A 26,148-nucleotide genomic window follows, 5' to 3' on the forward strand; every position below is an offset into this window, starting at 1 on the left:
TCACCTGCTTTTACACATTGTGTGCATCTCTTCAATCCTTCTGGTTTTTATTTGATGGGGGTTTCACAAATTGTTTCTAATTCTTACTGTATAATTTCCAGGTATTGTTGTTGATGCAAAGTATCAAGAGCTCGAGCTGAATTCATTAACAGGCAATACTTTATATGTAGTACGTGTCATGGCATCAACAGTGAAAGGAGGCACAAACAGCTCTGAAGTTAATTTCACCACTTTAAACTTTGGTGAGTTATTAACTAGATTAAAATTTTCTCATCTGCAAGTTAAGTATGTTACTGAATAATCAGTGGAAACTTACATTCTAAAGACAAAATAACTGAGGTATCAATTCATTTCATAAGTATTCTGAGATAGAAATTGCTAGTTCGTGGGAACAGTTTTAACTGGAATTTCTGTATGTGTAATTATTTGCCAGAGCTGCAATTGGTTTGTTATTGGATTAAAGCAGAATTGCCAAACTCAATTTATATGGTGAGTGTGATATGACATCCTGTTACTTTGGCAAAAGTTATTTGAAGACACTGGGGTCTTGCTCACTTTTCTGGGTGTAAGATTGGTGCAGTGTATATCAAATTTCTGGGTATTATGTTCTGGACACAAATTGAGGGCTGAGGCCCAAATTTAGAATGAGCCTCAAGTGAAGATGAGATCCCAGGCAAGGAACAGATAATCGAGACTGTGACAACCTCGGGCCTGATGGCTTTGTGGTTCGCTGCTCTGAGAGAAAAGCAGCAGCTGCTGGCTGTTCCATGCACATCTCCCCTCCTTTTCCAACATAACAGAAATGGTGGCTTCTGGAGCTTACAGTTTTTTTTCATTCATGAGATGTGGGTTTTGTTGGCTGGGTCAGCACATATTTCCCATCCCTAGTTGCCCTTGAGACGGTAGTGGTGAGCTGCCTTCTTGAACCCCTGCAGTCCGTGTGGTGTGGGTACACTCACAGTGCTGTTAGGGAGGGAGTTCCAGGATTTTGACCCAGCGACAGTGAAGGAACAGTGATATATTTCCAAGTCAGGATGGTGAGTGACTTGGAGGGGAACTTCTAGGTGGCGGTGTTCGCATCTATCTGCTGCCCTTGTTCTTCTAGATTGTAGTGGTCGTGAGTTTGGAAGGTGATGTCGAAGGAGTTTGGTGAATTCCTGAAGTGTATCTTGTAGTTGGACACCCTGTTGCTACTGTGCATCGGTGGTAGAGGGAGTGAATGTTTGTGGATGTGCTGCCAATGAAATGGGCTGCTTTGTCCTGGATGGTGTCAAGGTTCTCTAGTATTGTGGGAGCTGCACTCATCCGGGCAAGTGGGGAGTATTCCATCTCACTTCTGACTTGTGCCTTGTTGATGGTGGACAAGCTTTGGAGAGTTAGGAGGCGGGTAACTCGTCACACTATTCCTAGCCTCTGAGGTGCGCTTGCAGCCACAGTATTTATATGACTAGTCCAGTTCAGTTTCGGGTCAATGGTAACCCCCAGGATGTTGATCGTGGGGGATTCAGTGATGATAATGCCATTGAACGTCAAAGGGTGATGGTTGGATTCTCTCTTGTTGGAGATGGTCATTGCCTGACACTTGTGTTGTGTGAATATTACTTGCCACTTGTCAGCCCAAGCCGGGTAATGCAAGTGCTGTAGCTGTACTGGAACAGCTTGGCTAGGTGTGTGGCAAGTTCTGGAGCACAAGTCTTCAGTACTACTGCCAGAATATTTTCAGGGTCCATAGCCTTGGCAGTTTCCAGTGCCTTCAGCCGTTCTTGATATCAAGCGGAGTTAATTGAATTGGCTGAAGACTGGCATCTGTGATAAAGGGAACTACGGAGGAGGCCGAGATGGATCATCCACTTGGCATTTCTGGCTGAAGATTGTAGCAAATGCTTCAGCCTTGTATTTTGCACTGATGTGCTGGGCTCCAACATCATTGAGGATGGGGATATTTGTGGAGCCTCCACCTATAGTGAATTGTTTTATTGTCCACCACCATTCACGACTGGGTGTGGCACCGCTGCAGAGCTTAGATCTGATCCGTTGGTTGTGGGATCGCTTAGCCCTGTCTATCACTTGCTGCTTATTCTGTTTGGCATGCAAGTAGTCCTGTTTTATAGCTTCACCAGGTTGGCATCTCATTTTTAGTTATGCCTGGTGCTGCTCCTGGTATGCCCTCCTGCACTCTTTCTTGAACCAGGGTTGATCCCCTGGCTTGATGGTAATGGGAGAGTGGGGGATATGCTAGGCCATGAGGTTACAAATTGTGTTCAAGTACAATTCTGCTGCTTCTGATGGCCCACTGCACCTCATGGATACCCAGTCTTGAGTTGCTAGATCTGTTTGAAATCTATTTAGTGGTGGTAATGCCACACAACATGATGGAGGGTATTTTAGATCTTGAACTCTCTCCTCCATCCCACCCTCTTCCCGTTTCTTCCCCCTCCTTTTTGTTTTTTCCAATAATTTATATAGATTTTTCTTTTCCCACCTATTTCCATTATTTTTAAATGTATTTCCACCCATTGTTTATTTATACCTTTTAGTATTCCCCCACCCCCACTAGAGCTATCTGTACCTTATCTGTCCTGTCTTCTACTCTTAATTAGCACATTCCTTTAGATAATATCACCACCTTCAACGCCTCTTTGTTCTTTTGTCTGTGTCAGCTTTTTGGTTATCTCCACCTATCACTGGCTGCTTGTCCCAACAAACCCCACCCCCTTATACCAGCTTATATTTCACCCCTTTCCTATTTTTACTTAGTTCTGTTGAAGGGTCATGAGGACTCAAAACGTCAACTGTGCTCTTCTCCGCCGATGCTGCCAGACCTGCTGAGTTTTTCCAGGTATTTCTGTTTCGGTTTTTGTTTTATGATGGAGGGTATCCTCAGTGTGAAGACGGGACTTCGTCTCCACAACAACTGTGCTGTGGTCGCTCCTACCGATACTGTCATGGATAGATGCATCTGCGGCAGGTTGGTTGGTGAGGATGAGGTTAAGTATGTTTTTCCCCTCTTGTTGGTTCCCTCACCACCTGCCGCAGACCCAGTCTAGCAGCTATGTCCTTGAGGACTCGGCCAGCTCGGTCAGTAGTGGTGCTACTAAGCCACTCTTGACGGTGAACAGTGAAGTCCCTCACCCAGAGTACATTCTGCGCCCTTGCCACCCTCAGTGCTTCCTCCAAGTGGTGTTCAACATGGAGGAGCACTGATTCATCTGCTGAGGGAGGGCGGTACGTGGTAATCAGCAGGAGGTTTCCATGCCCATGTTTGAACTGATGCCATGAGACTTCACAGGATCCAGAGTCAGTGTTGAGGACTCCCAGGGCAACTTCCTCCCGACTGTATACCACTGTGGCGCCACGTCTGCTGGGTCTGTCCTGCCCATGGAACAGGACATACCCAGGGATGGTGATGGTGGTGTCTGGGACATTATCTGTAAGGTATGATTCCATGAGGATGACTGTCATGCTGTTGTTTGACTAGATTGCGAAACAGCCCTCCCAATTTTGGCATGAGCCCCCAGATGTTAGTAAGGAGGACTTTGCAAAGTCAACAGGGCTGAGATTGCCATTGTCGTTTCTGGTGCCTAGGTCGACGCAAGGTGGTCCATCTGGTTTCATTCCTTTTTTGTGACTTTGTAGCAGTTTGTTACAACTGAATGGCTTGCTAGGCCATTTCAGCGGGCATTTAAGAGTCAACCACATTGCTGCGCGTCTGGAGTCACCTGTAGGCCAGGTAAGGACGACAGATTTCCATCCCTAAAGGGCATTAGTGAACCAGATGGGTTTTACAAAATCGACAATAGTTTCCTGATCATCATTAGACTTTTATTTCCAGATTTTTATTGAATTCAAATTCCACCATCTGCCGTGGTGGGATTCGCGGTGGATTACTAAGTCGACTACGCCATTAGCTCTCCTTGATTGATAAAAGAGGTGGAAAGATTTGAATGTAGAATTGCTGCTTTTGTTATGGCATTTACAGGCTTTGCAAACCTAAATTTGGTTTTGTTTAATCCCTGCTATCAAGTTTTCCTCAACGTTTCCACTTTAATGCTGCTGATATCCTTGTACTATGTAACCTGGCTGTTTACCAAGGTTTCACAATTTTTAAAATGTCAAGTAGGTAAATCATTGTTACAGTTGAAACTAAAAGGGAAAAGGTGCTCTAGTGATGTTACATACCGTAAACCAATTAATTTGGTAAAAGTAATTACAACAGACTTTAAAGTTGTCACCCCTATAATTTTCTTGTTTGGTTATCAGTTTCTGAGAAACCAGTTAATTCTAGGCCTAAATTTAATAAACAGGTAAATTACATTTTTATCATAATACTTTCAAAAGTTTGCCATTGGCTTAGATTGGTAATGCAATATTTTATCAAGTAAAACTTACAGTAAGTAGCTTCTGTAATCTTTGTAAATTTAGAATCATTATCCTTACTAATTTTTGTATTTTCTAAATGTGTATTTCTACACATTGTCCCAAAATGTTTCCGGTGTCATTGGTTTTCTTGTATTTCAAAACCAATACATGTATTGCAATATAATACGACTCTGTTTTTTAAAAAATTTAGATGCAAAATACCTCCAATTACTTAGTGTAATAATTATGTTGAACCTATTCCACAGTTTTAACCTTCATAGTTTTGACCTTCATAGTCTGTTAAAGTTAGAAAGAGCTTTATGCATGTCAAATTAATTGTTGCAATAATTAAATGTTTAACTCCAATTATAAGCACTTTTCCAATGTGGTCCACATATAATAAACTCCAATTTCCCACATTTACTATATGAGGCACTTCATAAAGTTCACTGTTTTGTTTCTCACATTTAATTAAAATTAATTTGCTAACAATGGAGAAATCTTTCTCTCATCAGTGTCTTCATGTTAGCTGACTGATCCTTGGAGCTTTGCTCTTCCAGAATTGTGATATTTAAATGGAAACGCTGTTCAACTCCAACCAATCACCTTTTTTGTCTCCATCCCAACTTAGTTTCAGGCACTTGTTACTTTCTCTAGCCTGTGTCCAGTTCTACCTCCTGCTGTGGTCCTTCTGCTTTCCACCCTGAAGCTTTTTCTTTGTCCACATTGTTGTTCGTACTGGAAGTCATCTTTGATATGGCTTTTAATTTAAACAAATCTGGGGTCATGTGAAGCCTGGAGTGTTAAAATGACATTACACAAAGAAAAAAAATTGGGAAGCACTGCCACAGAGGCATTTAAATCTGCACAATAATTCATCCGGTTAGGGCACTTGTTCCTCAGGATATATCTCAGTGCTAGTCTGCAATGCTGTTTTTTCTTTACTACCAAGACATCAGATTGTGGTATCAAGCAGCAAATGTGTGTTTCCATCATATAGAAACCCATCTAATAGTTACATTGTCTTGCATATGTGCAGCACAATTTAAATATACTTATATTTTATTTGATATTGCTTCCATAGGAACATTTTTACATTCATTTTGAGAAAATATAAAACACTCTTAAGTGAACAATGTATTCTTATTTCAAAGTTCATACTTTTCCAAACTTTAAAATTGAGGCCCCTGGTGTTGGCACAAATGCTGTCTACAAAGCAAATTATGTCAGATTTATTACAAAGCTTTCTATTAGTTGTAATGTTAATCTTAATTTCTTTCCTTGCAGCGAAAGGTGAAATTGAGGCAATTGTAGTGCCTATTTGCCTGAGTTTCCTTTTGATCACTGTGGCGACTATACTACTGTGCTTCAACAAAAGACATCTGTAAGTATAAATTAGTTTGGGTTACCAATGTAACTTATAGAACCTTAATCTATTGGAAGGTTTGACAACTTATCTTTATATAGCACCTTTAATGTAGTGAAACATCCCAAGGTGCTTTGTAAGAGCATTACAAAACAAAGTAAACCAAAAGCTTGGGCAAAGAGTTTTAAGGAGTATCTTAAAGGAGGAAATTAGTGAATTACAGACCAGTTAGCCTAACCTCAGTAGTAGGGAAAATGCTAGAGTATATTAGAAAGGATGTGATAACAGGACACTTGGAAAATATCAACAGGATTAGACAAAGTCAACATGGATTTATGAAAGAGAAATAAGTTTGACAAAGCTACAGGAGTTCTTTGAGGATGTAACTAGCAGAATAGATAAGGGAGATCCAATGGATGTGGTGTATTTGGATTTTCAGAAAGGTTTTGATAAAGTCCCACATAAGAGGTTATTGTGTAAAATTAAAGCACATAGGATTGTGGTATTATATTGGCATGGATTGAGAATTGGTTAGCAGACAGGAAACAGAGTAAGAATAAATGTGTCTTTTTCAGAGTGGCAGCGGTGACTAGTGGGGTACCTCAGGGATCAGTGCTTGGGCCCCAGCTATTCACAATATATATCAATGATTTGGATGAGGGAACCAAATGTAATATTTCCAAGTTTGCTGATGACACGAAACTTGGAAATGTGAGCGATGAGTTGGGTGTTCAGAAGCTTCAAGGTGATTTATACATGTTGAGTGAGTGGGCAAATACATGGCAGATGCAGTATAACGTGGATAAGTGTGAAGTTTGCCATTCTGTTTTTCCTACCAAAGTGGATGAGTATTATTTAAATGGTGGTAGATCGTGAAATGTTGAGGTACAAAGGGACCTGGGTGTCCTTGTACACCGATCATTGAAATCAAGCATGCAGGTGCAGCAAGCAGTTAAGAAGGCAAATGGTATGTTGGCCTTCATTGCAAGAGGACTTGAGTACAGGAGCAAGGGTGTCTTACAGCAGTACAGGGCCTTGGTGCGACCGCACCTGGAGTATTGAGTGTAGTTTTGGTCTCCTTACCTAGGAAAGGATATACTTGCCATAAAGGGAGTGCAGCGAATTTTCAGCAGACTGATTCCTGGGATGACAGGATTGTTATATGAGGAGACATTGGGCCAACTATGCCTGCATTCACTGGAGTTTAGAAGAATGAGAGGAGATCACATTGAAGCATATAAAATTCTGATGGGTGGACAGACTAGATGCAGGAATGATCATTTCCTCTGGCTGGGAGGGTCTAGAACAAGGAGTGACAGTCTCAGGATACAGGATAGACCATTTAAGATTGAGATGAGGAGAAACTTCTTCACTCAGAGGGTGGTGAACCTATGGAATTCTCTACCACAGAAGGCTGTAGAGGCTAAGTCACTGAATATATTTAAGAAGGAAATAGATTTCTGGACTCTAAAGGCATCGAGGGTTATGGGGAGAGCGCAGGAGTACGGCGTTAAGATAGAGGATCAGCCATGATCATATTGAATGGTGGAGCAGGCTCAAAGGGCCGAATAACCTACTCCTATTTTCTGTTTCTATGGAAGTGAGGTAAAGAGGTGGGAAGATGTAGGGAGGAAATTCCAGAGCTTTGGCCCTAGGCAGCTGAAGACATGGTCACCAATGGTGGAGCAAGTAAAACTGGGAATCCACAAGAGGCCAGGATTAGGGAAGTGTATATCTTGGGCTGTTGTTGATTGTTTTGTAGCTTTTTGGCTGGATAGAGTTCACGTGAGCGCTGCCAGTCCGAGCCTCTTAACCTGGCATGAGCTTCAGGTTACCTATTCCCTCGCAGTTCTCTCCACCAGTCAAACCAGTTCTATCCAATGCATCAACCTCAAGGTCACAGCATTGCCTCTCTCCCTCCAGTTTAGTCTTTAGAGATTCATAGAGTCATCACAGGACAGTAGGACACTATTCGGCCCCAATGCTTCAGTGCTTATTGGGCATCAGAACCAGGCACCCTGCCTTTCTCCCACCCATTGTGCCCACCCTTGACCCAGTGCATCCCTGCCATCTTATTTCATGCCCTGTACCAGTAACTGAGTACATAAGTAAAGGTGCATACATATAAAATCCATATGGAGCCAATGGGAGTTAGAGAAAAAAAATGAAATGGTCTCACACAGTTAAAAACACCGCATACACAAGAAACAAATGATGAAAAACAAGGAGTGGCACAAAGGATTGGCAAGTGGCAAAGGACAAGAGAAACAGTTACAAGGAGAGAAAGCAAGACAATTTTTTGTCCTTGCACAACAACAAACACTGTTATAGAACATAATGCTTCTGTCAATAAAGAACAAATATCCTCCAACTCAGTGAACAATGCTGCACTTTATGCACTGGTTTAATTTCAAAAATCTTTTACAGGATTAAGAAATATGTTTGGCCTAATGTTCCAGATCCTGCAAATAGCAGGGTTGTTGAATGGTCACCTAGCACTGCAAATCTCATTCAGGTATGGTTTTCAGCTGATTGTAAAAAGTTTCTTGCTCATGTTTCCTTTCCCCATGCAAGTGTTCTGAGTTCAGAGTTTAAAATGGATCCCAGTTTGTTTAAAAACTACTCCAATAACCAGTTTTTGAGGCCATGTAAAGACTTAAACAGCATAATTCGGTCACCAGAGTGGAGCAGCGAAATCAAATTATTGTTAAATTTGGACCAACTACAATAGTCCAAATCAGCCAGTGCTCACAATGATGCAACTTGATTGTGTAGTTACAGATTAATTGGTCATTTATCTGATCTGTTTACTGGACCTTGCTGTGTGCAAAATTCCACAATTAATTTGCTGTGAAGTACTTTGAGGGGCATCCTCAGGATCTGAAAGGCATTATGTAAAATGCAGTTTTGCACTTTCATACGCAGGTACTACTGAAATGAGTTCTCGCTGATTGTTTAACTTGATAGCAATCTTCATTTGTGTTGCACAACTTTAATGTGTATAGGTTATATATGTCACTTTTAATCACACAAAATAACTATTTTCAACAGAACAACCTAGGCGCAAAGGAACCCATGCATCCAGATGGCTTTATTTCTGATGTTACTATAATTGAAGCTGATGTAGATGATGAGAAATATCTGTCTAATGAAGATGAAATCAAGCAATTGACATCCTTAAAGAAAGAGAAGAGTACGTCAGAAGAGCACAGCAGTGGTATTGGAGGTTCTTCGTGCATGTCATCACCTCGACAAAGTGTTTCAGATAGTGATAGTGAGCCTGCACAGAATACTACAAGCACAGTTCAGTATTCAACTGTATTAGTGAATGACACTGGTTACAGGTGTCAGCAACCATCAGCACAGGTTTTTACAAGATCAGAATCAACCCAGCCGCTATTAGAAAATGAAGAAAAGGCTGATGAGCATGCATATGGCAATTTTGGAAGCTGCAGTACAGGATTAAAAAGACAGTACTTTAAACAGAATGCTAGTATTGAGGAGACCTGTTTGAGTGAGCCACATCCAAATGGAGCAGAAATCCTGGGTGATAAGAACGAAGATGACTCGCTCAGACTAAATCAAATGGAAGTTTCAGATCAGAGCTCAGACTTGGAGGGATGCTGTCCAGCAGTGGAGGAGTTCCCAAGCAGTAATGATCAAACTGTTGTCAAACTGGAGTTTTTGGGATTTAGTGCAGGTCTGGAAACTGATCAGCAAAGTTACATGCCTCAGGCTGTGAAACATAACAGTTATATGCCTCAATCAAAGTAAAAGAAGTCTACCCTTTTTCTTGTGCTGGAGATGAAGCAGCTCTTATTTCATAGGCTACATGTCAAAGTTGTGAACTGCTGTTTAGTGTTTGCAGCTATCTTAAGTAGCCTAAATAAGCACCTGTAATTTGAGCATCTGTGGTAACATCTTGACTTACTGAGAACATTATATCCAAATACTGCTGTGAATGTTTTGTTTGCAAAATCATGGGCACCAATTTTTGAGGGTGAATCATTTTTTTTTGGATCATTTTGAAAATGCTAGCCTGGTGGAAAAAGTAAACTTGGCCATAGACACGAAGCTAAGTCATTCCTGTACTTACAAGACAGCCATATACCAGAGTGTTGAGTAGCTAACTGGCTATATGTTACTGTGGGGCAAGGGAGGGAGGATAAGTAATAATCTAATGTAGGTTTTAAAAAATGCATACCATTTTGGATTTGTTTTGATGAAGTTCTTTCAGGATAAGAACAGTTAAGTGTTGGACTTTTTCTAAATTCCCTTGTCTGTTATTTTTATTAGCACACTCTAAATATTGAAATGCAACGTATTTTACATCAACATGTTTAATTTTATTGAAAAAATTGCTATATAACTAAGTCACTATTTTTTTCATTGAAAGCACTGCAGTGTTCAGTGGGTTCAAATACTTAAATTCTGCTTTATCCATTTTATATAAATAATTTACTATACAGTCTTGAAACTGGTAGCAAACTCATTTGACTTAGAAGGCACAAAATAAGCCTAAGCATTCAAAAGTATTGTCTGGCCATCTTCTGTCATAACAGACTTTCAGTAATTGTGCATAAAAGTACCAGCCTTGCTTATCCAATCCCCTTAACTGTACTTAGTAAGAACATTGTTATAATCTTTGAATGATTATTTTGAAAAATAAATCTGTGAAAATAACTAGCATCAGCCTAGATTTTAACACCTTTAAGAATTAGAGGTGGCAAAAGCACTACAACTTTTTTTTGGCAATATATTAACCAGGTAAAGAGTAGGGGGAAAATATCAGATTTACACTACTGCAGCTATATACCTTAAACAAAAACTATTTTTCTAATATGTACAGTATTAAAGTATCTTTCAAATGTTATTTGGGATGGGGGCAAGAAATCAAAGTATATCCTGCATAAACCACACAAATACCTAAAATGTGAAGTATAACACTGGAGCAGTGAACTTTGTGTTCAGTGGAATGCAGTAGTCTGAGTTCTCCTAAACCAGAATGTGGCAGCATTTTGAGATCTCTTGCAACTATTTTTGCAGAATTTGTAACAGCAAAGCCATTACCTGTATATACAGTATTGGGTCTAGTGGAAGGTTTAGTAGTGAAGTTTGAATGTAGATTTTTCACGCACAGTTTTTAAAGGATGTGTGCCACTTAAATATTCAACATAATCAGTGTTGTAACACTATACTCATGTTCTGAGCAATTCTTCTCCATTCCTTTTCTCAATGTAAACTATATGCAATCGCATTATCTGCTGAACTAAGGCATCTGCTTCAAGCCAAAAATTTTCAGTCATGAGCTCTGTTAATATTTTATTCTGTGCATGTATGTGTGCTGGCGATAACTCCACAACTTAAGAAATTGATACTATGTTACAAAATTTAAACTATGTTTAAAAATAATTGCACTTAGCACTTAATGCTCCACAGTGCAATGTTCACGACTTATTTAAAAGTTAATCCAGCTCCTTGTGCTTCACTATCCTAATGGCTCAAACTCTTTCCACTATTGAAGGATTTATTGCATAATGCTATTTTCTTCTGTTTCTAATAGTGTAAGATCAACTTTGAGCAAGTAGTCTCCAATCCAAAAGTTTTAGTGTCCTAATAACATTTTGTATCCAAGGCAACATTGTGGACAAATTTTATCAAGCCTAATTCTGGTTACAATATTTAAAATGATGTTTTTTAGATTTGCCATTATCTTTTATTTGACCATATGCCACTATTTTAATCTTACTGGTATATTATGCCAAAATTACTGAGCTAATTCTGTGCAACTAGTGGTGAAAGTGTAAGTCCTTTGGGTTGTCATTACACTTGTATATTCTTAAGCCACATTCTTTTCATAAAGACATAAACTTGTAGGATTTGAGTTTTGCTAATTTTGCCTGAATCCAAAATAAAGCTGCTTTTCAAGTTTTGATTGTGCTTGCCCTTTTCATGGACCACATTTTTTTGTTTGCTATACTTCCTGCCTGCAAAAATTCTGAAGCTGAAATCACTGTTATAGAGCTGATTGTTAGCCCATTCAGTTGTATTATAGGAAAGACTAGAGGGGAGATGAGGAAAAACTTTTTCACCCAGAGGGTGCTGGGTGTCTAGAATTCACTGCCAAAGTTGGTGGTTGAGGCTAAAAGGCTCAACTCATTTACAGGGTACTTCGATCTGCACCTGAAGAGCTGTAACCTGCAAGGCTACGGACCTGGTGCTGGAAAGTGGGATTAAAAAGACCGGCTAGTTTTTTTTTCTCTTTTTGGACAGTGCAGACATGATGGGCTGAATGGTCTCTTTCTGCACCGTAATTTTCTATGGTTCTAATGTAGTCTAAGTACTAGGATTTTTGGATGAAAATTACTTGTGTTACATGCTACATAGTAGTGCTGACACAGGCATTTTATCACCAGGAAATGGTCAAATATTTCATCAGTTTTTTTTTCTTGTGCTTAAACCATAACATACACTGGAATGTTGTGTTGGTATGCAAATAAATTTCATTCAGTTCTTTGGAGCCCAACTTTTTTAAAATAGTGAAGGGGTTCTCTTATTTCCTATGGGCTGATAGGCTGAATGTAATACATAAGTCCCTGAAAAGCTTGTGCTCTAATGTAGAAGCATGCTTAATGTGAAAACATGCTGTTTTGAGGATAGTGGATCTGCACAATTTTGGTGACTTTCTTTTCAAGACTATTGAGGCAGTAAGTATGAGTATATCATGTATAAATATACAGGTAGCTAGAAGTTGCAATTATTTATACTCATGGACAATAAATCAGACTTGAACTTTTTCTGCTTTAAAATTATTGATTATACAGCTTTGTAATTAGTGAATTCGCCAATTGAATTATTTTGTAATGAGCTTTTATTCATTATTTTTAAACAAAGTAATTTTGTGCAAGTCCCCTCTACAACATCCTCTCTCCAGCACTCTAATATTCTCCTTAACTCATTTTGTTCCTTCCCTGTCTTTCCTAAACACCTTGCATCTAGGAATGCATAGTACTTAGCCCTGCCCTTTTTTGAGCCTGGTCTCCAATATCATTGCACAATTACCAAACTCTGTGTGCTCACATAAGTGCACTGTAAATCTAATTTAGACCTTAATGCATTTCCATCTTATTCTGGCCTCTACCTAATACTTTACTTTGCATCAAGGAGCCCTAGCGAAACTGAAGTCAGTGGGAATCAGGGACTCTGCACTGGTTGGAATCATACCTGGCAAAAAGGAAGATGGTTATGGTTGTTTTAGGTCAATCATTTCATTCCCAGGACATCACTGCAGGAGTTCTTCAGGGTAGTGTCCTAGGCCCAACCATCTTCAGCTGCTTCATCAATGACCTTCCCTCTATCACAAGGTCAGAAGAGGGGATGTTCGTTGATGAATGCACAATGTTCAGCACCATTCGTGACTCAGATACTGTAGCGGTCCATGTCCAAATGCAACAAGACCTGGACAACATTTGGGCTGACAAGTGGCAAGTAACATTTGCACCACACAAGTGCCAGGCAATGACCATCTCCAATAAGAGAGAATCCAACCGTTTTCCCTTAACATCTTATTATCACTATTGCTGAATTCCCCACTATCAACATCCCGGGGGTTACCATTGACCAGGAACTGAACTGGACTAGCCATATAAATACTGTGGCTACAAGAGCAGGTCTGAGGTGTGGAATTCTACGGAGGGTAGCTCTCCTCCTGACTCCCCAAAGCTTGACCACCATCTACAAGGCACAAGTCAGAAGTGTAATGGAATACTCTCCACTTGCCTGGATGAGTGCAGCTCCCACAACACTTAAGCAGCCTGCTTGATTGGCACCCCATCCACCACCATCAATGCACAGTGGCGGCAGCGTGTATCATCTATAAGATGCACTGCAGCAACTCACCAAGTTTCCTTCAACAGCACCTTCCAAACCTATGACTCTACCACCTAGAAGGACAAGGGCAGCAGACATGAGGGCACCACCACCTACAAGTCCCTCTCCAAGCCACATACCACCCTGACATGAAATTATATCACTGTTCCTTCACTGTCGCGGGGTCAAAATCCTGGAACTGCCTCCCTAACAGCACTGTGGGTGTTTCTACGCTACATGGACTGCAGCGATTCAAGAAAGCTCATCACCGTCTTTGAGGGCAATTAGGGATAGGCCATAAACATGCTGGCCTAGCCAGCAGTGCCCAGATCCTGTGAAAGCATTAAAAAAAAACTTCTTACCAATTTTTTGTGCACCTTGTTTTTCCTTTCTAATTTAACCATGTGTTTCCCAGCCCCCTGTCAAATTAACATATACCCTCCCCAATAGCATTAGCAATCTGCCCCAAAGGGCATTGGCCCCAGCTCTGTTTGGGTGCAACCCATGCAATCTGTACAGGTCCCATCTTCAGTCCCCCATTTGCCTCCTACACCATCTCTCCAGCCACATTAATTTGCTGTTTCCTACTTCCTGCCTCACTAGCGGGTGGCACCAGGAGTAATCCAGAGATTACTACCTTTGCGGTCCTACCTGCTAGTCTCCCTAGCTCCCTAAACCCTGCCTGCAGGACCTCATTCCCCTTTCTACCTGTCATTGGTACAGCTGACTGTTCACTCTTCCCGCTTAAAGTGCTCTGCAGCTGCTCAGTGACAGCAACAGGGAGACCACATTTGATCCTAGATTCACATTTACTGCTGCAATCTATTGTCTGTTCCCCTAACCATAGAATCAAAGTTAAACTTCTAAGTTTAGACAAATTAAGTCGATTAGCAAAGCTTAGCTTTTCTTTCTTTGAATTTCTGTATATGGGTTTTAAGGAGTGTATATTTCTGCATGCTCTTGCATTATTGGCTAATCAGTATTTTCTGCTGGCAATCATGTCAACCAAAATTTTGTTATTGTTTCTTACAACACGGTACATAACGCCTAGTTAATAACTTATGACATTGATACTGCATGTTCACATTTGATTACAGGAGAGTTTTTTTGTGGTTATGTAAAAGTGCATTCTTGAAAATCAAGAGAATTCTGTGGATATATTTTTGCTTAAGATTTATCAATAATTGTTCAAGAACTTTGAAATATAATTAAAAGGATGATACATTTTAATCTAAAGTCCTTTTCCAATTTGGACAAAAATTGCTTTGGAATTAAAGGGAAATTTTAATGAAGAAATGGCGATCATTTATAAATTTAAAGATTGGAGGATTCAAACAAGCGGAGGACTATCACAAGCATATTTTTCTTCCTAAATTTAGTTCTACCTAAGATTCATGGAGCCACGATGTAACCTAAATGTTTCTTTCTTTGGTGGTAAATGAAAATAACATTAAAAATGTTACCATTTAAGTGTTTGAATCTCAAAGTTGACTAAAGTTTATAGATATTTTTGACAAAAATATATTGATAAAGGAAATGTTAATTTCAATTACATTTGGTTCTTTGAATATATTACCCATTCTGCAAAGAATTGAATCTTCTTATGTTCATTGTTTGGTTCTATGTAATTTAATGCAGTTTACAGTAAAGCAGGATTAAAAATCCCCAAAATTGATATGGGAAAAATTAATTTTTGTTTGCAAATTCTTGTAAAAATCAATTGTGTATGTAATCTTTTTCTATTAAATAAAAATTAAATATCCCAATTTATCAATCTAGCATTCATGCAAATTTAGAGTGCAGATAGAGTGGTGGTTACATTACTGGGCTAGTAATCCATAGGCCTGAATTTAATAATCCAAAGTTTAACTACCACCATAGCAATTTGAAAATTCAATTCAGTTGCAAAATTCTAGAAGCACTTAATGTGCCATGATTGTTCTAAAAAGCCACTGGTTCACCCATGTCCTTTAGGGAGAGAAACTTGCTGTCCTTGATTTTGACTACACCCACATCCCCGTCACATTTACATCCAACCTGCACAAACAGTTCAGTTCTTGTGCTGACAGTAATAGCAAATATTCCACTTCATAAGGACATGCAAGCTAGATCACCAGATTTGAATGTTACCAGTAATAATCTGATTCTTTAAATCATATCTGCTTTCCTAATATCTGGCTGTTCTATCTGCCTTTTATTTCACACATACAAACCTGAATTGGGGTTGAAACCTATTTGAATTTGCAGATTTTGAAGCACTTTTGAGTAACCATAATCTCACAAGCAAGAACATTGCAAGTCCTGTTCTTAATTTAATTTACTGTCAGCATCAGTGGCATAGTGCTAACACTGGACTAGTAATCCAGAGGCCCAGGCTCTGGGGACATGGTTCAAATCCCACCGTGGCAATTTAAATTGGAATTTCAATACAGTTAATAAATCTGGAATTAAAAGTTAATTTACTTGATCATTGTAAAAGCCCACTAATGACTTTTAAGGAAGGAAATCTACCATCCTTACCTAGTCTGGCCTACATGTGACTCCAGACCCACAGTTAAGTGGGTGACTCTTAAATGCCCACTTAAGTGGCCTAGCAAGCCACTCAGTTGTATCAAACTGCTACAAAGTCAAAAAGGAAACCGGAAGACCAGCTCAGTTGGCCTTGATACATCCTCACTAACCTATGGAGGCTTGTGACAAAATTGGGAAAGCTGGCCTACAGACCAGTCAAGCAATGACTTGACACTGAGAGTATGAATGACTGTCTCAGACATTACCATCACCATCCCTGGGTATTCCCTGCCCCACTGGCAGAACAGACAGACCAGAGGTGGTGACACAGAGGTATACAATTAGGAAGGAGTTGCCCTGGGAGTTCTCAATACTGACTCTAGACCCCAATCAGGTCAAACATAGGCAAGGAAACATCCTGCTGATAACCACCTACTCCTCAACTGATGAATAAATATTACTCCATGTTGAACACCAATTGGAAGATGCACTGAGGGTGGCAAGGGCAGAGAATGTACTCTGGGCGGGGACTTTGTTGTCTATCACCAAGAGTGGCTCAGTAGCACCACTACTAACTAAGCAGGCGACTCCGGAAGGATGTGGCTGCCAGACTGGGTCTGTGGCAAAGGGTGAGGGAACCAACAAAAGGGAAAAATCTACTTGACCTTATCCTCACCAATCTACCTGTCGTAGATGCATCTGTCCATGATAGCAATGGTAGGAGTGGCCACTGTAGAGACATCATCACACTGAGGATACCCTCCCATGTTATGTGGCTCTATCACCATGCTAAATGGGATTGATTTTGAATAGATCTAGCAACTCAAAACTGGGCATCCATGAGACGCCTTGGGCGATCAGCAGCAGAATTGTATTCAATGACAATCTTTTAACCTCTTGGCCTGGCATATTCCCCCACTCTAACATTACCATTAAGCCAGAGGATCAACCTGGTTCAATGAAGAGTGCAGAAGGGCATGCCAGGAGCAGCACCAGGCATATCTAAAAATGATATATCAACCTGGTGAAGTGACAATTAGGACCATTTGCATGCCAGTGGAAGAACCATGTGACAAACTGAGCTAACCAATCCCTCAAACAGTGGAGCAGATCTAAACTCTGCAGTCCTGCCACATCCAGTCATAAATAGCAGTGGACAATTAATTAATGAGGAGAAGGCTCCACAAGTATCCCCATCCTCAATGGTGGTGAAGCCCAGCACATTAGTGCAAAAAGCAAGGCAACCATCTTCAGCCAGAAGTACCAAGTGGATGATCCAACTCGGCCTCTTCCTGAGGCCCCAGGATCACAGATGCCAGCCTTATGCCAATTTAGTTCATCCCACGTGATACCAAAAAACAGCTGATGACACTGGATGGTGGAAGGTTATCGGTCCTGACAGCGTTCTGGTAGTAGTACTGAAGGCATATACTCCAAACTAGCTGCGCGCCTACCCAAGCTGTTCCATTACATTTACAACACTGGCATCTGCCCGGCAATGTGGAAAGTTGCTCAGGTCTGTCCTGCCCACAAGTAGCAGGACAAATGCAACCCAGTCAATTGCCACCCAATCAGTCTGCTCTCAATCATCAGCAAAGTGAGGGAAGATGTTGTCGACAATGCTATGAAGTAGCACTTACATTGCAAGAACCTAATCCATTCAGTTTGGGTTCCCTAAGGGCTGCTCGGTTCCTGATCTCATCACAGACTTAGACCAAACATGGAGAAAAGAGCTGAACTCAAGAGGTGAGAGTGACTGCCCTTGACATCAAGGCAGCATTTGACTGAGTGTGACATCAAGGAGCCCTAGCAAAACTATAGTCAATGAGAATCAGGGGGAAAACACAACTGGCTGGAGTCATACCTAAAACAAAGGAAGATGCAGATCAATCATCTCAGTCCCAGGACATCGCTGCAGGGGTTCCTCAGAGTGATGTCCTAGACCCAACTAACTTCAGCTCCTTTATCAATGACCTTCCCTCCATCATAAGGTCAGAAGTGGGATGTTCGTTGATAATTGCACAATGTTCAGCACATTCACAACTCCTCCGATACTGAAGCATTTTGTGTCCATGTGCAGCGAGTCCTGGACAACATCCAGGCTTGGGCTGATAAATGGCAAGTAACATTTGTGTCACACAAGTGCCAGGCAATGACCTACAAGACGGATTCCAACATCTCCCCTTGACATTCAATGTTATTACAATTGCTGAATCCCCCGCTATCAACATGCTGGGGAGTTACCATTGACCAAAAACTAAACTGCACCATTTGCCCCTCTACAGATCCTGTCTAACCTGTTTGCAGCATTTTCTGTTTTTATTTTAAAGGATACTTTCAGTGTAATAGATTGTAACACTGTGGCTACAAGAACAGGGTTTTTTTAAATGTTCATGGGATGTGGGCTTTGCTGGCCAGGCCAGCATTTATTACCCATCCCTAGTTCAGAGGGCATTTAAGAGTCAACCACATTGCTGTGGGTCTGGTGTCACATAGGCCAGACCAGGTAAGGATGGCAAATTTCCTTCCCTAAAGGGCATTAGTGAAGCAGATGGGTTTTTACAACAAGTGACAATGGCTTCATTCCAGATTTTTATTGAATTCAAATTCTACCATCAGCCACAGGATTCAAACCTGGGTCCCCAGAGCATTACCCTGGGGTCTCTGGATTACTAGTCAAGCAACAATACCACTACACCATCACCTCCCCCTGAGGTCAGAGGCTGGGAATTCTGAGTCACATACCTCACCACCTGACCCTCCAAAGCCTGTCCACCATCTACTAAGTACAAGTCAGAAGCATGATGGAATACGCTGCACTTGTCCGGATATATGCAGCTCCAGCAACACCCAAGAAGCATGACACCATCTAGGACAAAGCAACCCACTTAACTGGCAACCCATCCACCACCTTCAACATTCACTCCCTCCACTATTGATGCACAGTGCCAGCAGTGTGTGTCTACAAGCTGCAACTCACCAAGGCTCCTTTGACAGCGCCTTCCAAACCCACAACCTTTATCTAGAAGGACAAGTGCACCAGATGCGTGGAAACACCACCACCTGCAAGTTCCTCTCCAAGCCAGACACCATCCTGACTTGGAATTTGTTCCTTCACTGTCACTGGGTCAAAATCCTGGAATCCCCTGCTCTGTGGGCTGTGTAACAGCGCTGTGGGTGCACCTTTACAAGATGGACTGCAGCGGTTCAAGAAGGCAACTCACCACCACCTCCTCCAGGGCAACAAATTCTGGCCTAGCCAGCGACGCCCACATCCTGTGAAAGAGGGTTTTAAAAAAACTTCACGAAGACTGTCAACATTTAGGATTCCTTGACTGCATTCATTGACAAAAATTGTCACCATTATTGGATCCATTCCTAAAACAATTTTATAAGTTCTCCTGCTTACAGCCTGCATGAAATACCAACCCCAGATCAGCATGAGATAAGAACTGATTGGAGGAAAAATAGGAGATGGGTGGAGGTGAAAGTAGAGGTCTCAGTGTGAACTGGGAGTGGGTGAAGAAGAGGTGCCAGCATGATCTGAAGAAAGAGAGGGAAAAGGGCACTAGCTAGAAAGAATGGCAGGAAGTTGTCACATGAACTGAGGGCAGGTATGTGTCATATGAATAGAGGGAAAAGAGAAGTTAAACTGGGAAGAGAGAGGAATTAAGTGCCTTCATATTGCAATATTACTAAATATTTTAGAACCGTTTAACAATTGAATTTAGCAGCAGTATATAATGCCTATCTGCAATAGCTGTAATTTTTTGCAAAAAGGTCAACATAAATTCAACTTAATTCTCCACTCTGATGTGTCTGTTCTTGGCAGCCTGCACTGTTCCAATAAAGCTCAACACAGGCTCAGTGAACATGATCTTACATTTTGATTCTGGACTCAACATTGAGTTCAACAATTTTAGATCATAACCACCATAGGAACATAGGACATCAGCAGGATAGGACTTAGGAGCGGAGTAGACCATTTGGCCCTTTGAGCCTGCTCCGCCATCTGATACAATCATGGCTCAATTCCACTTTCCTCTCTGTGCCCCATAACCCTTGACTCCCTTGTCTATCAAAAATCTAACTTCACACTGAGTAATTTCAATGACCCAGCCTCCATGACTTTGAGGAAAAAAATTCCACAGATTAAAGACCCTCTGGAAAAAAATCCTCATCTCCAACTTAAAAGGAAGACCTCTTATTTTTAAACCGAGGCCCATAGTTCTCTCTCACACAAGAGAAAACATCTTCCCAGTATCCGCCCTATCAAATCCCCTCAGGATCTTGTTTGTTTCTCTGTCTTCTAAACTCTAATGACTATAGGCCCAACCAGTTCAACCTTTCTTCATAAGATAAGCACCTCATCCCAGGAATGAGTTGAGTGAACCTTCCCTGACCTGCTTCTAACATAACTATATCCTTTTTCTATTAAGAAGACCAAAATTGTACACAACACTCCTGATGTGGTCTCATCAAGGCCCTGTGCAGCTGCAGTAAACATAGAAAAATAGAAATAGGACCAGGAGTAGGCCATTCAAACCTTCGAGCCTGCTCTGCCATTCATTATTTCTTCACGGCTGATCATCCAACTCAATAGCCTGCTCCTGCTTTCTCCCCATATCCTTTGATCCATTTCGCCGCAAGAGCTATATCTTACTCTTTCTTGAAAACATACAATGTTTTGGCCTCAACTACTTTCTGTGGTAGCGAATTCCACAGGCTCACCACTCTGTAGGTGAAGAAATTTCTCCTCATCTCAGCCCTAAATGGTCTACCCTGTATCCTCAGACTGTGGCCCCCGGTTCTGGACTCGCCCCACCATCGGGAATGGCCTCCCTGCCTCTACCCTGTCTAGTCCTGCTAGAATTTTATAGGTTTCCATGAGATCCCCCCTCATTCCTCTGAACTCCAGCGAATATGATCCTAACTGACTCAATCTCTCCTCATATATCAGTCCCACCATCCCAGGAATCAATCTGGTAAACCTTTGCTGCACTCCCTCTATAGCAAGAACACCCTTCCTCAGATAAGGAGACCAAAACTGCACACAATATTCCAGGTGTGATCTCACCAAGGCCCTGTACAATTGCAGCAAGACATCCCTGCTCCTGTACTCGAATCCTCTGGCTATGAAGGCCAACATACCATTTGCCTTCTTTACCACCTGCTGCATCTGCATGCTTACCTTCAGTGCCTGGTGTACGAGGACACCCAGGTCTTGTTGCACATTCCCCTCTCTCAATTTATAGCCATTCAGATAATAATCTGCCTTCCTGTTTTTGCTCCCAAAGTGGATAACTTCACATTTATCCACATGACACTGCATCTGCCATGCATTTGCCCACTCACTCAGCTTGTCCGAATCACACTGAAGCATTTCTGCATCCTCCTCACAGCTCACCCTCCCACCCAGTTTTGTGTCATCTGCAAATTTGGAGAAATTACATTTAGTTCCCTCATCTAAATCATTAATATATATTGTGAATTGCTGGGGTCCCAGCACCGATCCCTGCGGTACCCCACTAGTCACTGTCTGCCATTCGGAAAAAGACACGTTTATTCCAACTCTTTATTTCCTGTCTGCCAACCAGTTTCTGTCCATCTCAGTACATTACTCCCAATGCCATGTGCTTTAATTTTACACGCTAATCTCTTATGTGGGACTTTGTCAAAAGCCTTCTGAAAGTCCAAATAAACCACATCCACTGGCTCACCCTCATCAACTCTACTAGTTACATCCTTGAAAAATTCCAGTAGATTTGTCAAGCATGATTTCCCTTTCGTAAATCCATCCTGACTTTGTCCGATTCTGCCACTGTTTTCCAAGTGCTCAGCTATTAAATCTTTTATAATGGACTCTAGAATTTTCCCCACTACCGACGTCAGGCTGACTGGTCTATAATTCCTCGTTTTCTCTCTACCTCCCTTTTGAAATAGTGGGGTTACATTAGCTACCCTCCAATCTGTAGGAACTGTTCCAGACTCTATAGAATCTCAGAAGATGACCACCAATGCATCCACTATTTCTAGGGCCACTTCCTTAAGTACTCTGGGATGTAGATTATCAGGCCCTGATAAAACCAGGGGTTTTATTGGCCTTCAATCCCATCAATTTCTCCAACACCATTTCCCTACTAATACTGATTTCTTTCAGTTCCTCCTTCTCACTAAACCCTGTGTTCCCAACATTTCTGGTATGTTACTAGTGTTCTCCTTTGTGAAGACAGAACCAAAGTATGTATTTAGTTGGTCAGCCATTTCTTTGTTCCCCCTTATAAATTCTCCTGTTTCTGACTGTACATTTGTCTTCACCAATATTTTTCTCTTCACATATCTATAGAAACTTTTACAGTCAGTTTTTATGTTCCCCGCAAGCTTACTCTCATACTCTATTTTTCCCTTCTTAATCCCTTGGTCCTCCTTTGCTGAATTCTAAAGTGCTCCCAATCCTCAGGTCTGTTGTTTTTTCTGGCCAATTTGTATGCCCCTTCCTTGGATCTAGTACGATCTCTAATTTCCCTTGTAAGCCATGGTTTGGCCACCTTTCCTGTTTTACTTTTGCGTCAGACAGGAATAAACAATTGTTGCAGTTCTCCCATGTGCTTTTTGAATGTTTGCCATTCCCAACCACCATCATCCCTTTAAGTAACGTTTCCCAATCCATCATAGCCAACACCCGCCTCATACCATTGTAGTCTCCTTTATTAAGATTCAGGAACCTAGTCTCAGAATCAACTACGTCACTCTCCATCTTGATGAAGAATTCTATCATGGTCACTCATCCCCAAGGGGCCTCGCACAACTAGATTGCCAATTATTCCTTTCTCATTACACAATACCCAGTCTAGGATGGCCTGTTCTCTAGTTGGTTCCTCAACGTATTGGTCCAGAAAACCATCCCGTATACACTCCAGGAATTCCTCCTCTACGGTATTGTTACTAATTTGATTTGCCCAATCTATATGCAGATTAAAGTCATCCATAATTACAGATATTCCTTTATTACATGCGTCTCTAATTTCCTGTTTAATGTCATTCCCAACATCACCACTACAGTTTGGTGGACTATATACAGCCCCCACTAATGTTTTTTGCCCATTAGTATTTCTCAGCTCTACCCATACAGATTCCACATCATCGGAGCTAATATCTTTCCTCACTATTGCATTAATTTTCTCTTTAATCAGAAATGCAACGCCTTTTCCTTCTTGTCTGTCCTTCCTAAATATCGAATACCCCTGGATGTTCAGTTCCCATCCCTGGTCACCCTGCAGCCATGTCTCTGTAATCACGACTATATCATACCTGTTTACATCTATTTGCACGGTTAGTTCATCCACTTTATTGCAAATGCTCCTCGCGCTAAGGCACAAAGCCTTAAGGCTTGTCTTTTTAACATTACTTGTCCCGTTCCCACTATTTTTCACTGAGGCCCTGTTTGATTCTTGCCCTTGATTTCTCTATCACTTTTTTTATTCCCCTTTATGTCTTCTGCCCTTGTCCTTGATTCCCCCTCCTCTGACTCCTTGCATAGGTTTCCATCCCCCTGCCATTTTAGTTTAAACCCTCCCCAACCACTCTAGCAAATATTCCCCCTAGGACATCAGTCCCGGTCCTGCCCAGGTGTAACCTGTCCAGTTTGTACTGGTCCCACCTCCCCCAGAACCGGTCCCAATGCCCAAGGAATCTGAAACCCTCCCCCTCACACCATCTCTTCAGCCACATATTCATCTGGTGTATCCTGCCATTTCTACTCTGACTAGCACGTGGTACTGGTAGTAATCCTGAGATCGCTACCTTTGAGGTCCTACTTTTCAACTTGCTTCCTAACTCCCTATATTCTGCTTTTAGGACCTCATCCCTTTTTTTAACCTATGCCGTTTGTAACAACGTGTACCACGACCACTGGCTGTTCACCCTCCCCCTTCAGAATGTCCTGTAGCTGCTCTGAGACATCCTTGACCCGAGCACCAGGGAGACAACATACCATCCTGCAGTCTCGTTTGTGGCCACAGAAACACCTATCTATTCCCCTTACAATTGAATCCCCTATAACTATTGCATTCCCACACTTTTTACTGCTCCCCTGTGCAGCAGAGCTAACCGCGGTACAACGAATTTGGCTGTTGCTGTTTTCCCCTGAGAGGCCATTCCTCTCAACGGTATCCAAAGCTATATATCTGTTTTACAGGGGAATAGCCACAGGAGATTCCTGCACTGCCTGTCCAATCCTCTTACTCTGTCTGGTGGTCACCCATTCCCTTCCTGCCTGTGGACTCTTAGCCCGCAGTGTGACCACCCCTCTATATGTGCTATCCATGATACTCTCCCCCTTGTAGATGCTCCACAGTGTCCCCAGCCACCGCTCCAGCTCTGAAACCCGGGCTTCCAGGAGCTGCAGCTGGAGACACTTCCTGCACACATGCTGGCCCCAGGCACTGGAAATGTTCACAGCTTCCCACATAGAGTAGGAGGAGCACACCACAGCTTTGAGCTCTCCTGCCATGACTTACCCCTTTAAATTAAATTCAAACTTTTGGAAGATACTTAATATCAAATAATATCAATTACTGTAGGGCCCTTCTTCCCTGCTCCTCGTTGTTACAGAATATAGCCCTTACAAACAATGAACCACAAAATAAGACCTTAAAAACTATAAGTGATAAAAGTAATAAATACTTACCCAACCGTACTCACGGTACTCAAAGGATCACCTCATTCCCTCCTCACTGATCTCCCTCAGTCACCAAACTCCAACTTAAGCACTCTACTGCAGCCTAAGCAGTACTCCAGTGCAGACAAAGTCAGCAGTGTCAGATGGCCTGTTTTTATACTCTCTGAATCTAGCCTCTGAAAACCTGTTTAAGCCAGTTATCTAATTAACAAGTTATAGCTGCAAGCAGAACCTGTATAAACCCTGTTTTAAAGCTGGTCTAAAACTCACCTTCTTCCACCCCAAACATCAACTTTTAGTTAATTACTAAATTAAAGAAAGACTAGACTTTAGATGGAAATTAACCCTTAAATTCCCTCAGTCACCAAACTCCAACTTAAGCACTCTACTGCAGCCCAAAGCAGCACTCCAGTGCAGACTACAATGATAATGATAATCATAATGATCCCATTATGAGTGTAACACTTCCCTACTTTTATATTTCATTCCCCTTGCAATAAAGGCCAACATTCCATTTGCCTTCTTAATTACTTAGATACTATTTTTTGAGATTCATGTACCAGGACACCCAGGCCCCTCTATACCACCAAATTCTGCATTCTATTCTTCCTGCCAAAGTGGACAAGTTAAAATTTTCCCATGTTTTACTCCATCTGACAAATTTTTGCCCACTCACTTTATCCTATCTATATCCCTTTGTAGACTTTTTACCTCCTCTTGACAATTATTATCCTACTATATTGGTGTCATCAGCAAATTTAGCTACTGTACATTCGGTCCCTTCATCCAAGTTATTGTTATGGATTGTAAATAGCTGAGGCCCCAACACTGATCCCTGTGGCATTGCACTAGTTACAGCTTGCCAACCCGGAGAAGACCCATTTTCCCTACTGTCCTGCTTTGTTAGCAAACCAATCCTTTATCCATGCTAATATGTTACTCATACATCATATTCTCTTATATTGTGAAGCAGCCTTTGATGTGGCACCTTATCAAATGCCTTTTGGAAATCTAAGTACACCACATCTACATGTTCCCCTTTATCCATGTTGCTTGTTACCCCCTCAAAGAACTCCAATAAATTAGTTAAACATCATTTCCCTTTCACATAACCATGTTGGCTCAGCCTGATCCCATTATGATTTTCTAAGTATCCTGCTATAACTTCCTTAATAATGATTCTAGCAATTTCCCTGTGACAGATGTTAGGCTAAGTAGCCTATAGTTTCCTGCTTTCTGTCTCACCCTTCTTGAAAAAAGATGGCACTTTGGCTGTATTCTAATCCACTGGGATTTTTCCAGAATCTAAGGAATTTTGGAATATTATAACCAATGTCTCTTCTATCCCTGCAACCACTTTTTT

The 26,148-nt window shown here is 41.4% G+C and overlaps 1 protein-coding gene and 1 long non-coding RNA gene across 9 annotated transcripts in view; both read left to right on the forward strand.

The window, feature by feature from the left end:
* The window catches only part of il6st (interleukin 6 cytokine family signal transduce), an 85,835-nt gene extending 73,227 nt beyond the window's left edge, over positions 1-12,608 (forward strand). For all 8 annotated transcript variants that reach the window (XM_078549621.1, XM_078549608.1, XM_078549603.1 and 5 more), the window contains exons 13-16: positions 102-242; positions 5,647-5,743; positions 8,153-8,240; positions 8,777-12,608. In XM_078549621.1, the coding sequence (XP_078405747.1) occupies positions 102-242; positions 5,647-5,743; positions 8,153-8,240; positions 8,777-9,499 (1,049 nt within the window). In that variant the 3' untranslated portion in view covers positions 9,500-12,608. The remainder of the gene's footprint in view (positions 1-101; positions 243-5,646; positions 5,744-8,152; positions 8,241-8,776) is intronic.
* The window catches only part of LOC144685157 (uncharacterized), a 129,128-nt gene extending 113,768 nt beyond the window's left edge, over positions 1-15,360 (forward strand). Inside the window, exon 2 of the long non-coding RNA XR_013577662.1 lies at positions 13,687-15,360. This is a non-coding gene — a long non-coding RNA (uncharacterized LOC144685157). The remainder of the gene's footprint in view (positions 1-13,686) is intronic.
* Positions 15,361-26,148: the final 10,788 nt, after the last annotated feature.

The sequence above is a fragment of the Cetorhinus maximus genome, chromosome 1 (assembly GCF_964194155.1).
Source record: "Cetorhinus maximus chromosome 1, sCetMax3.hap1.1, whole genome shotgun sequence".
NCBI classification, from domain to species: Eukaryota; Metazoa; Chordata; class Chondrichthyes; order Lamniformes; family Cetorhinidae; genus Cetorhinus; species Cetorhinus maximus.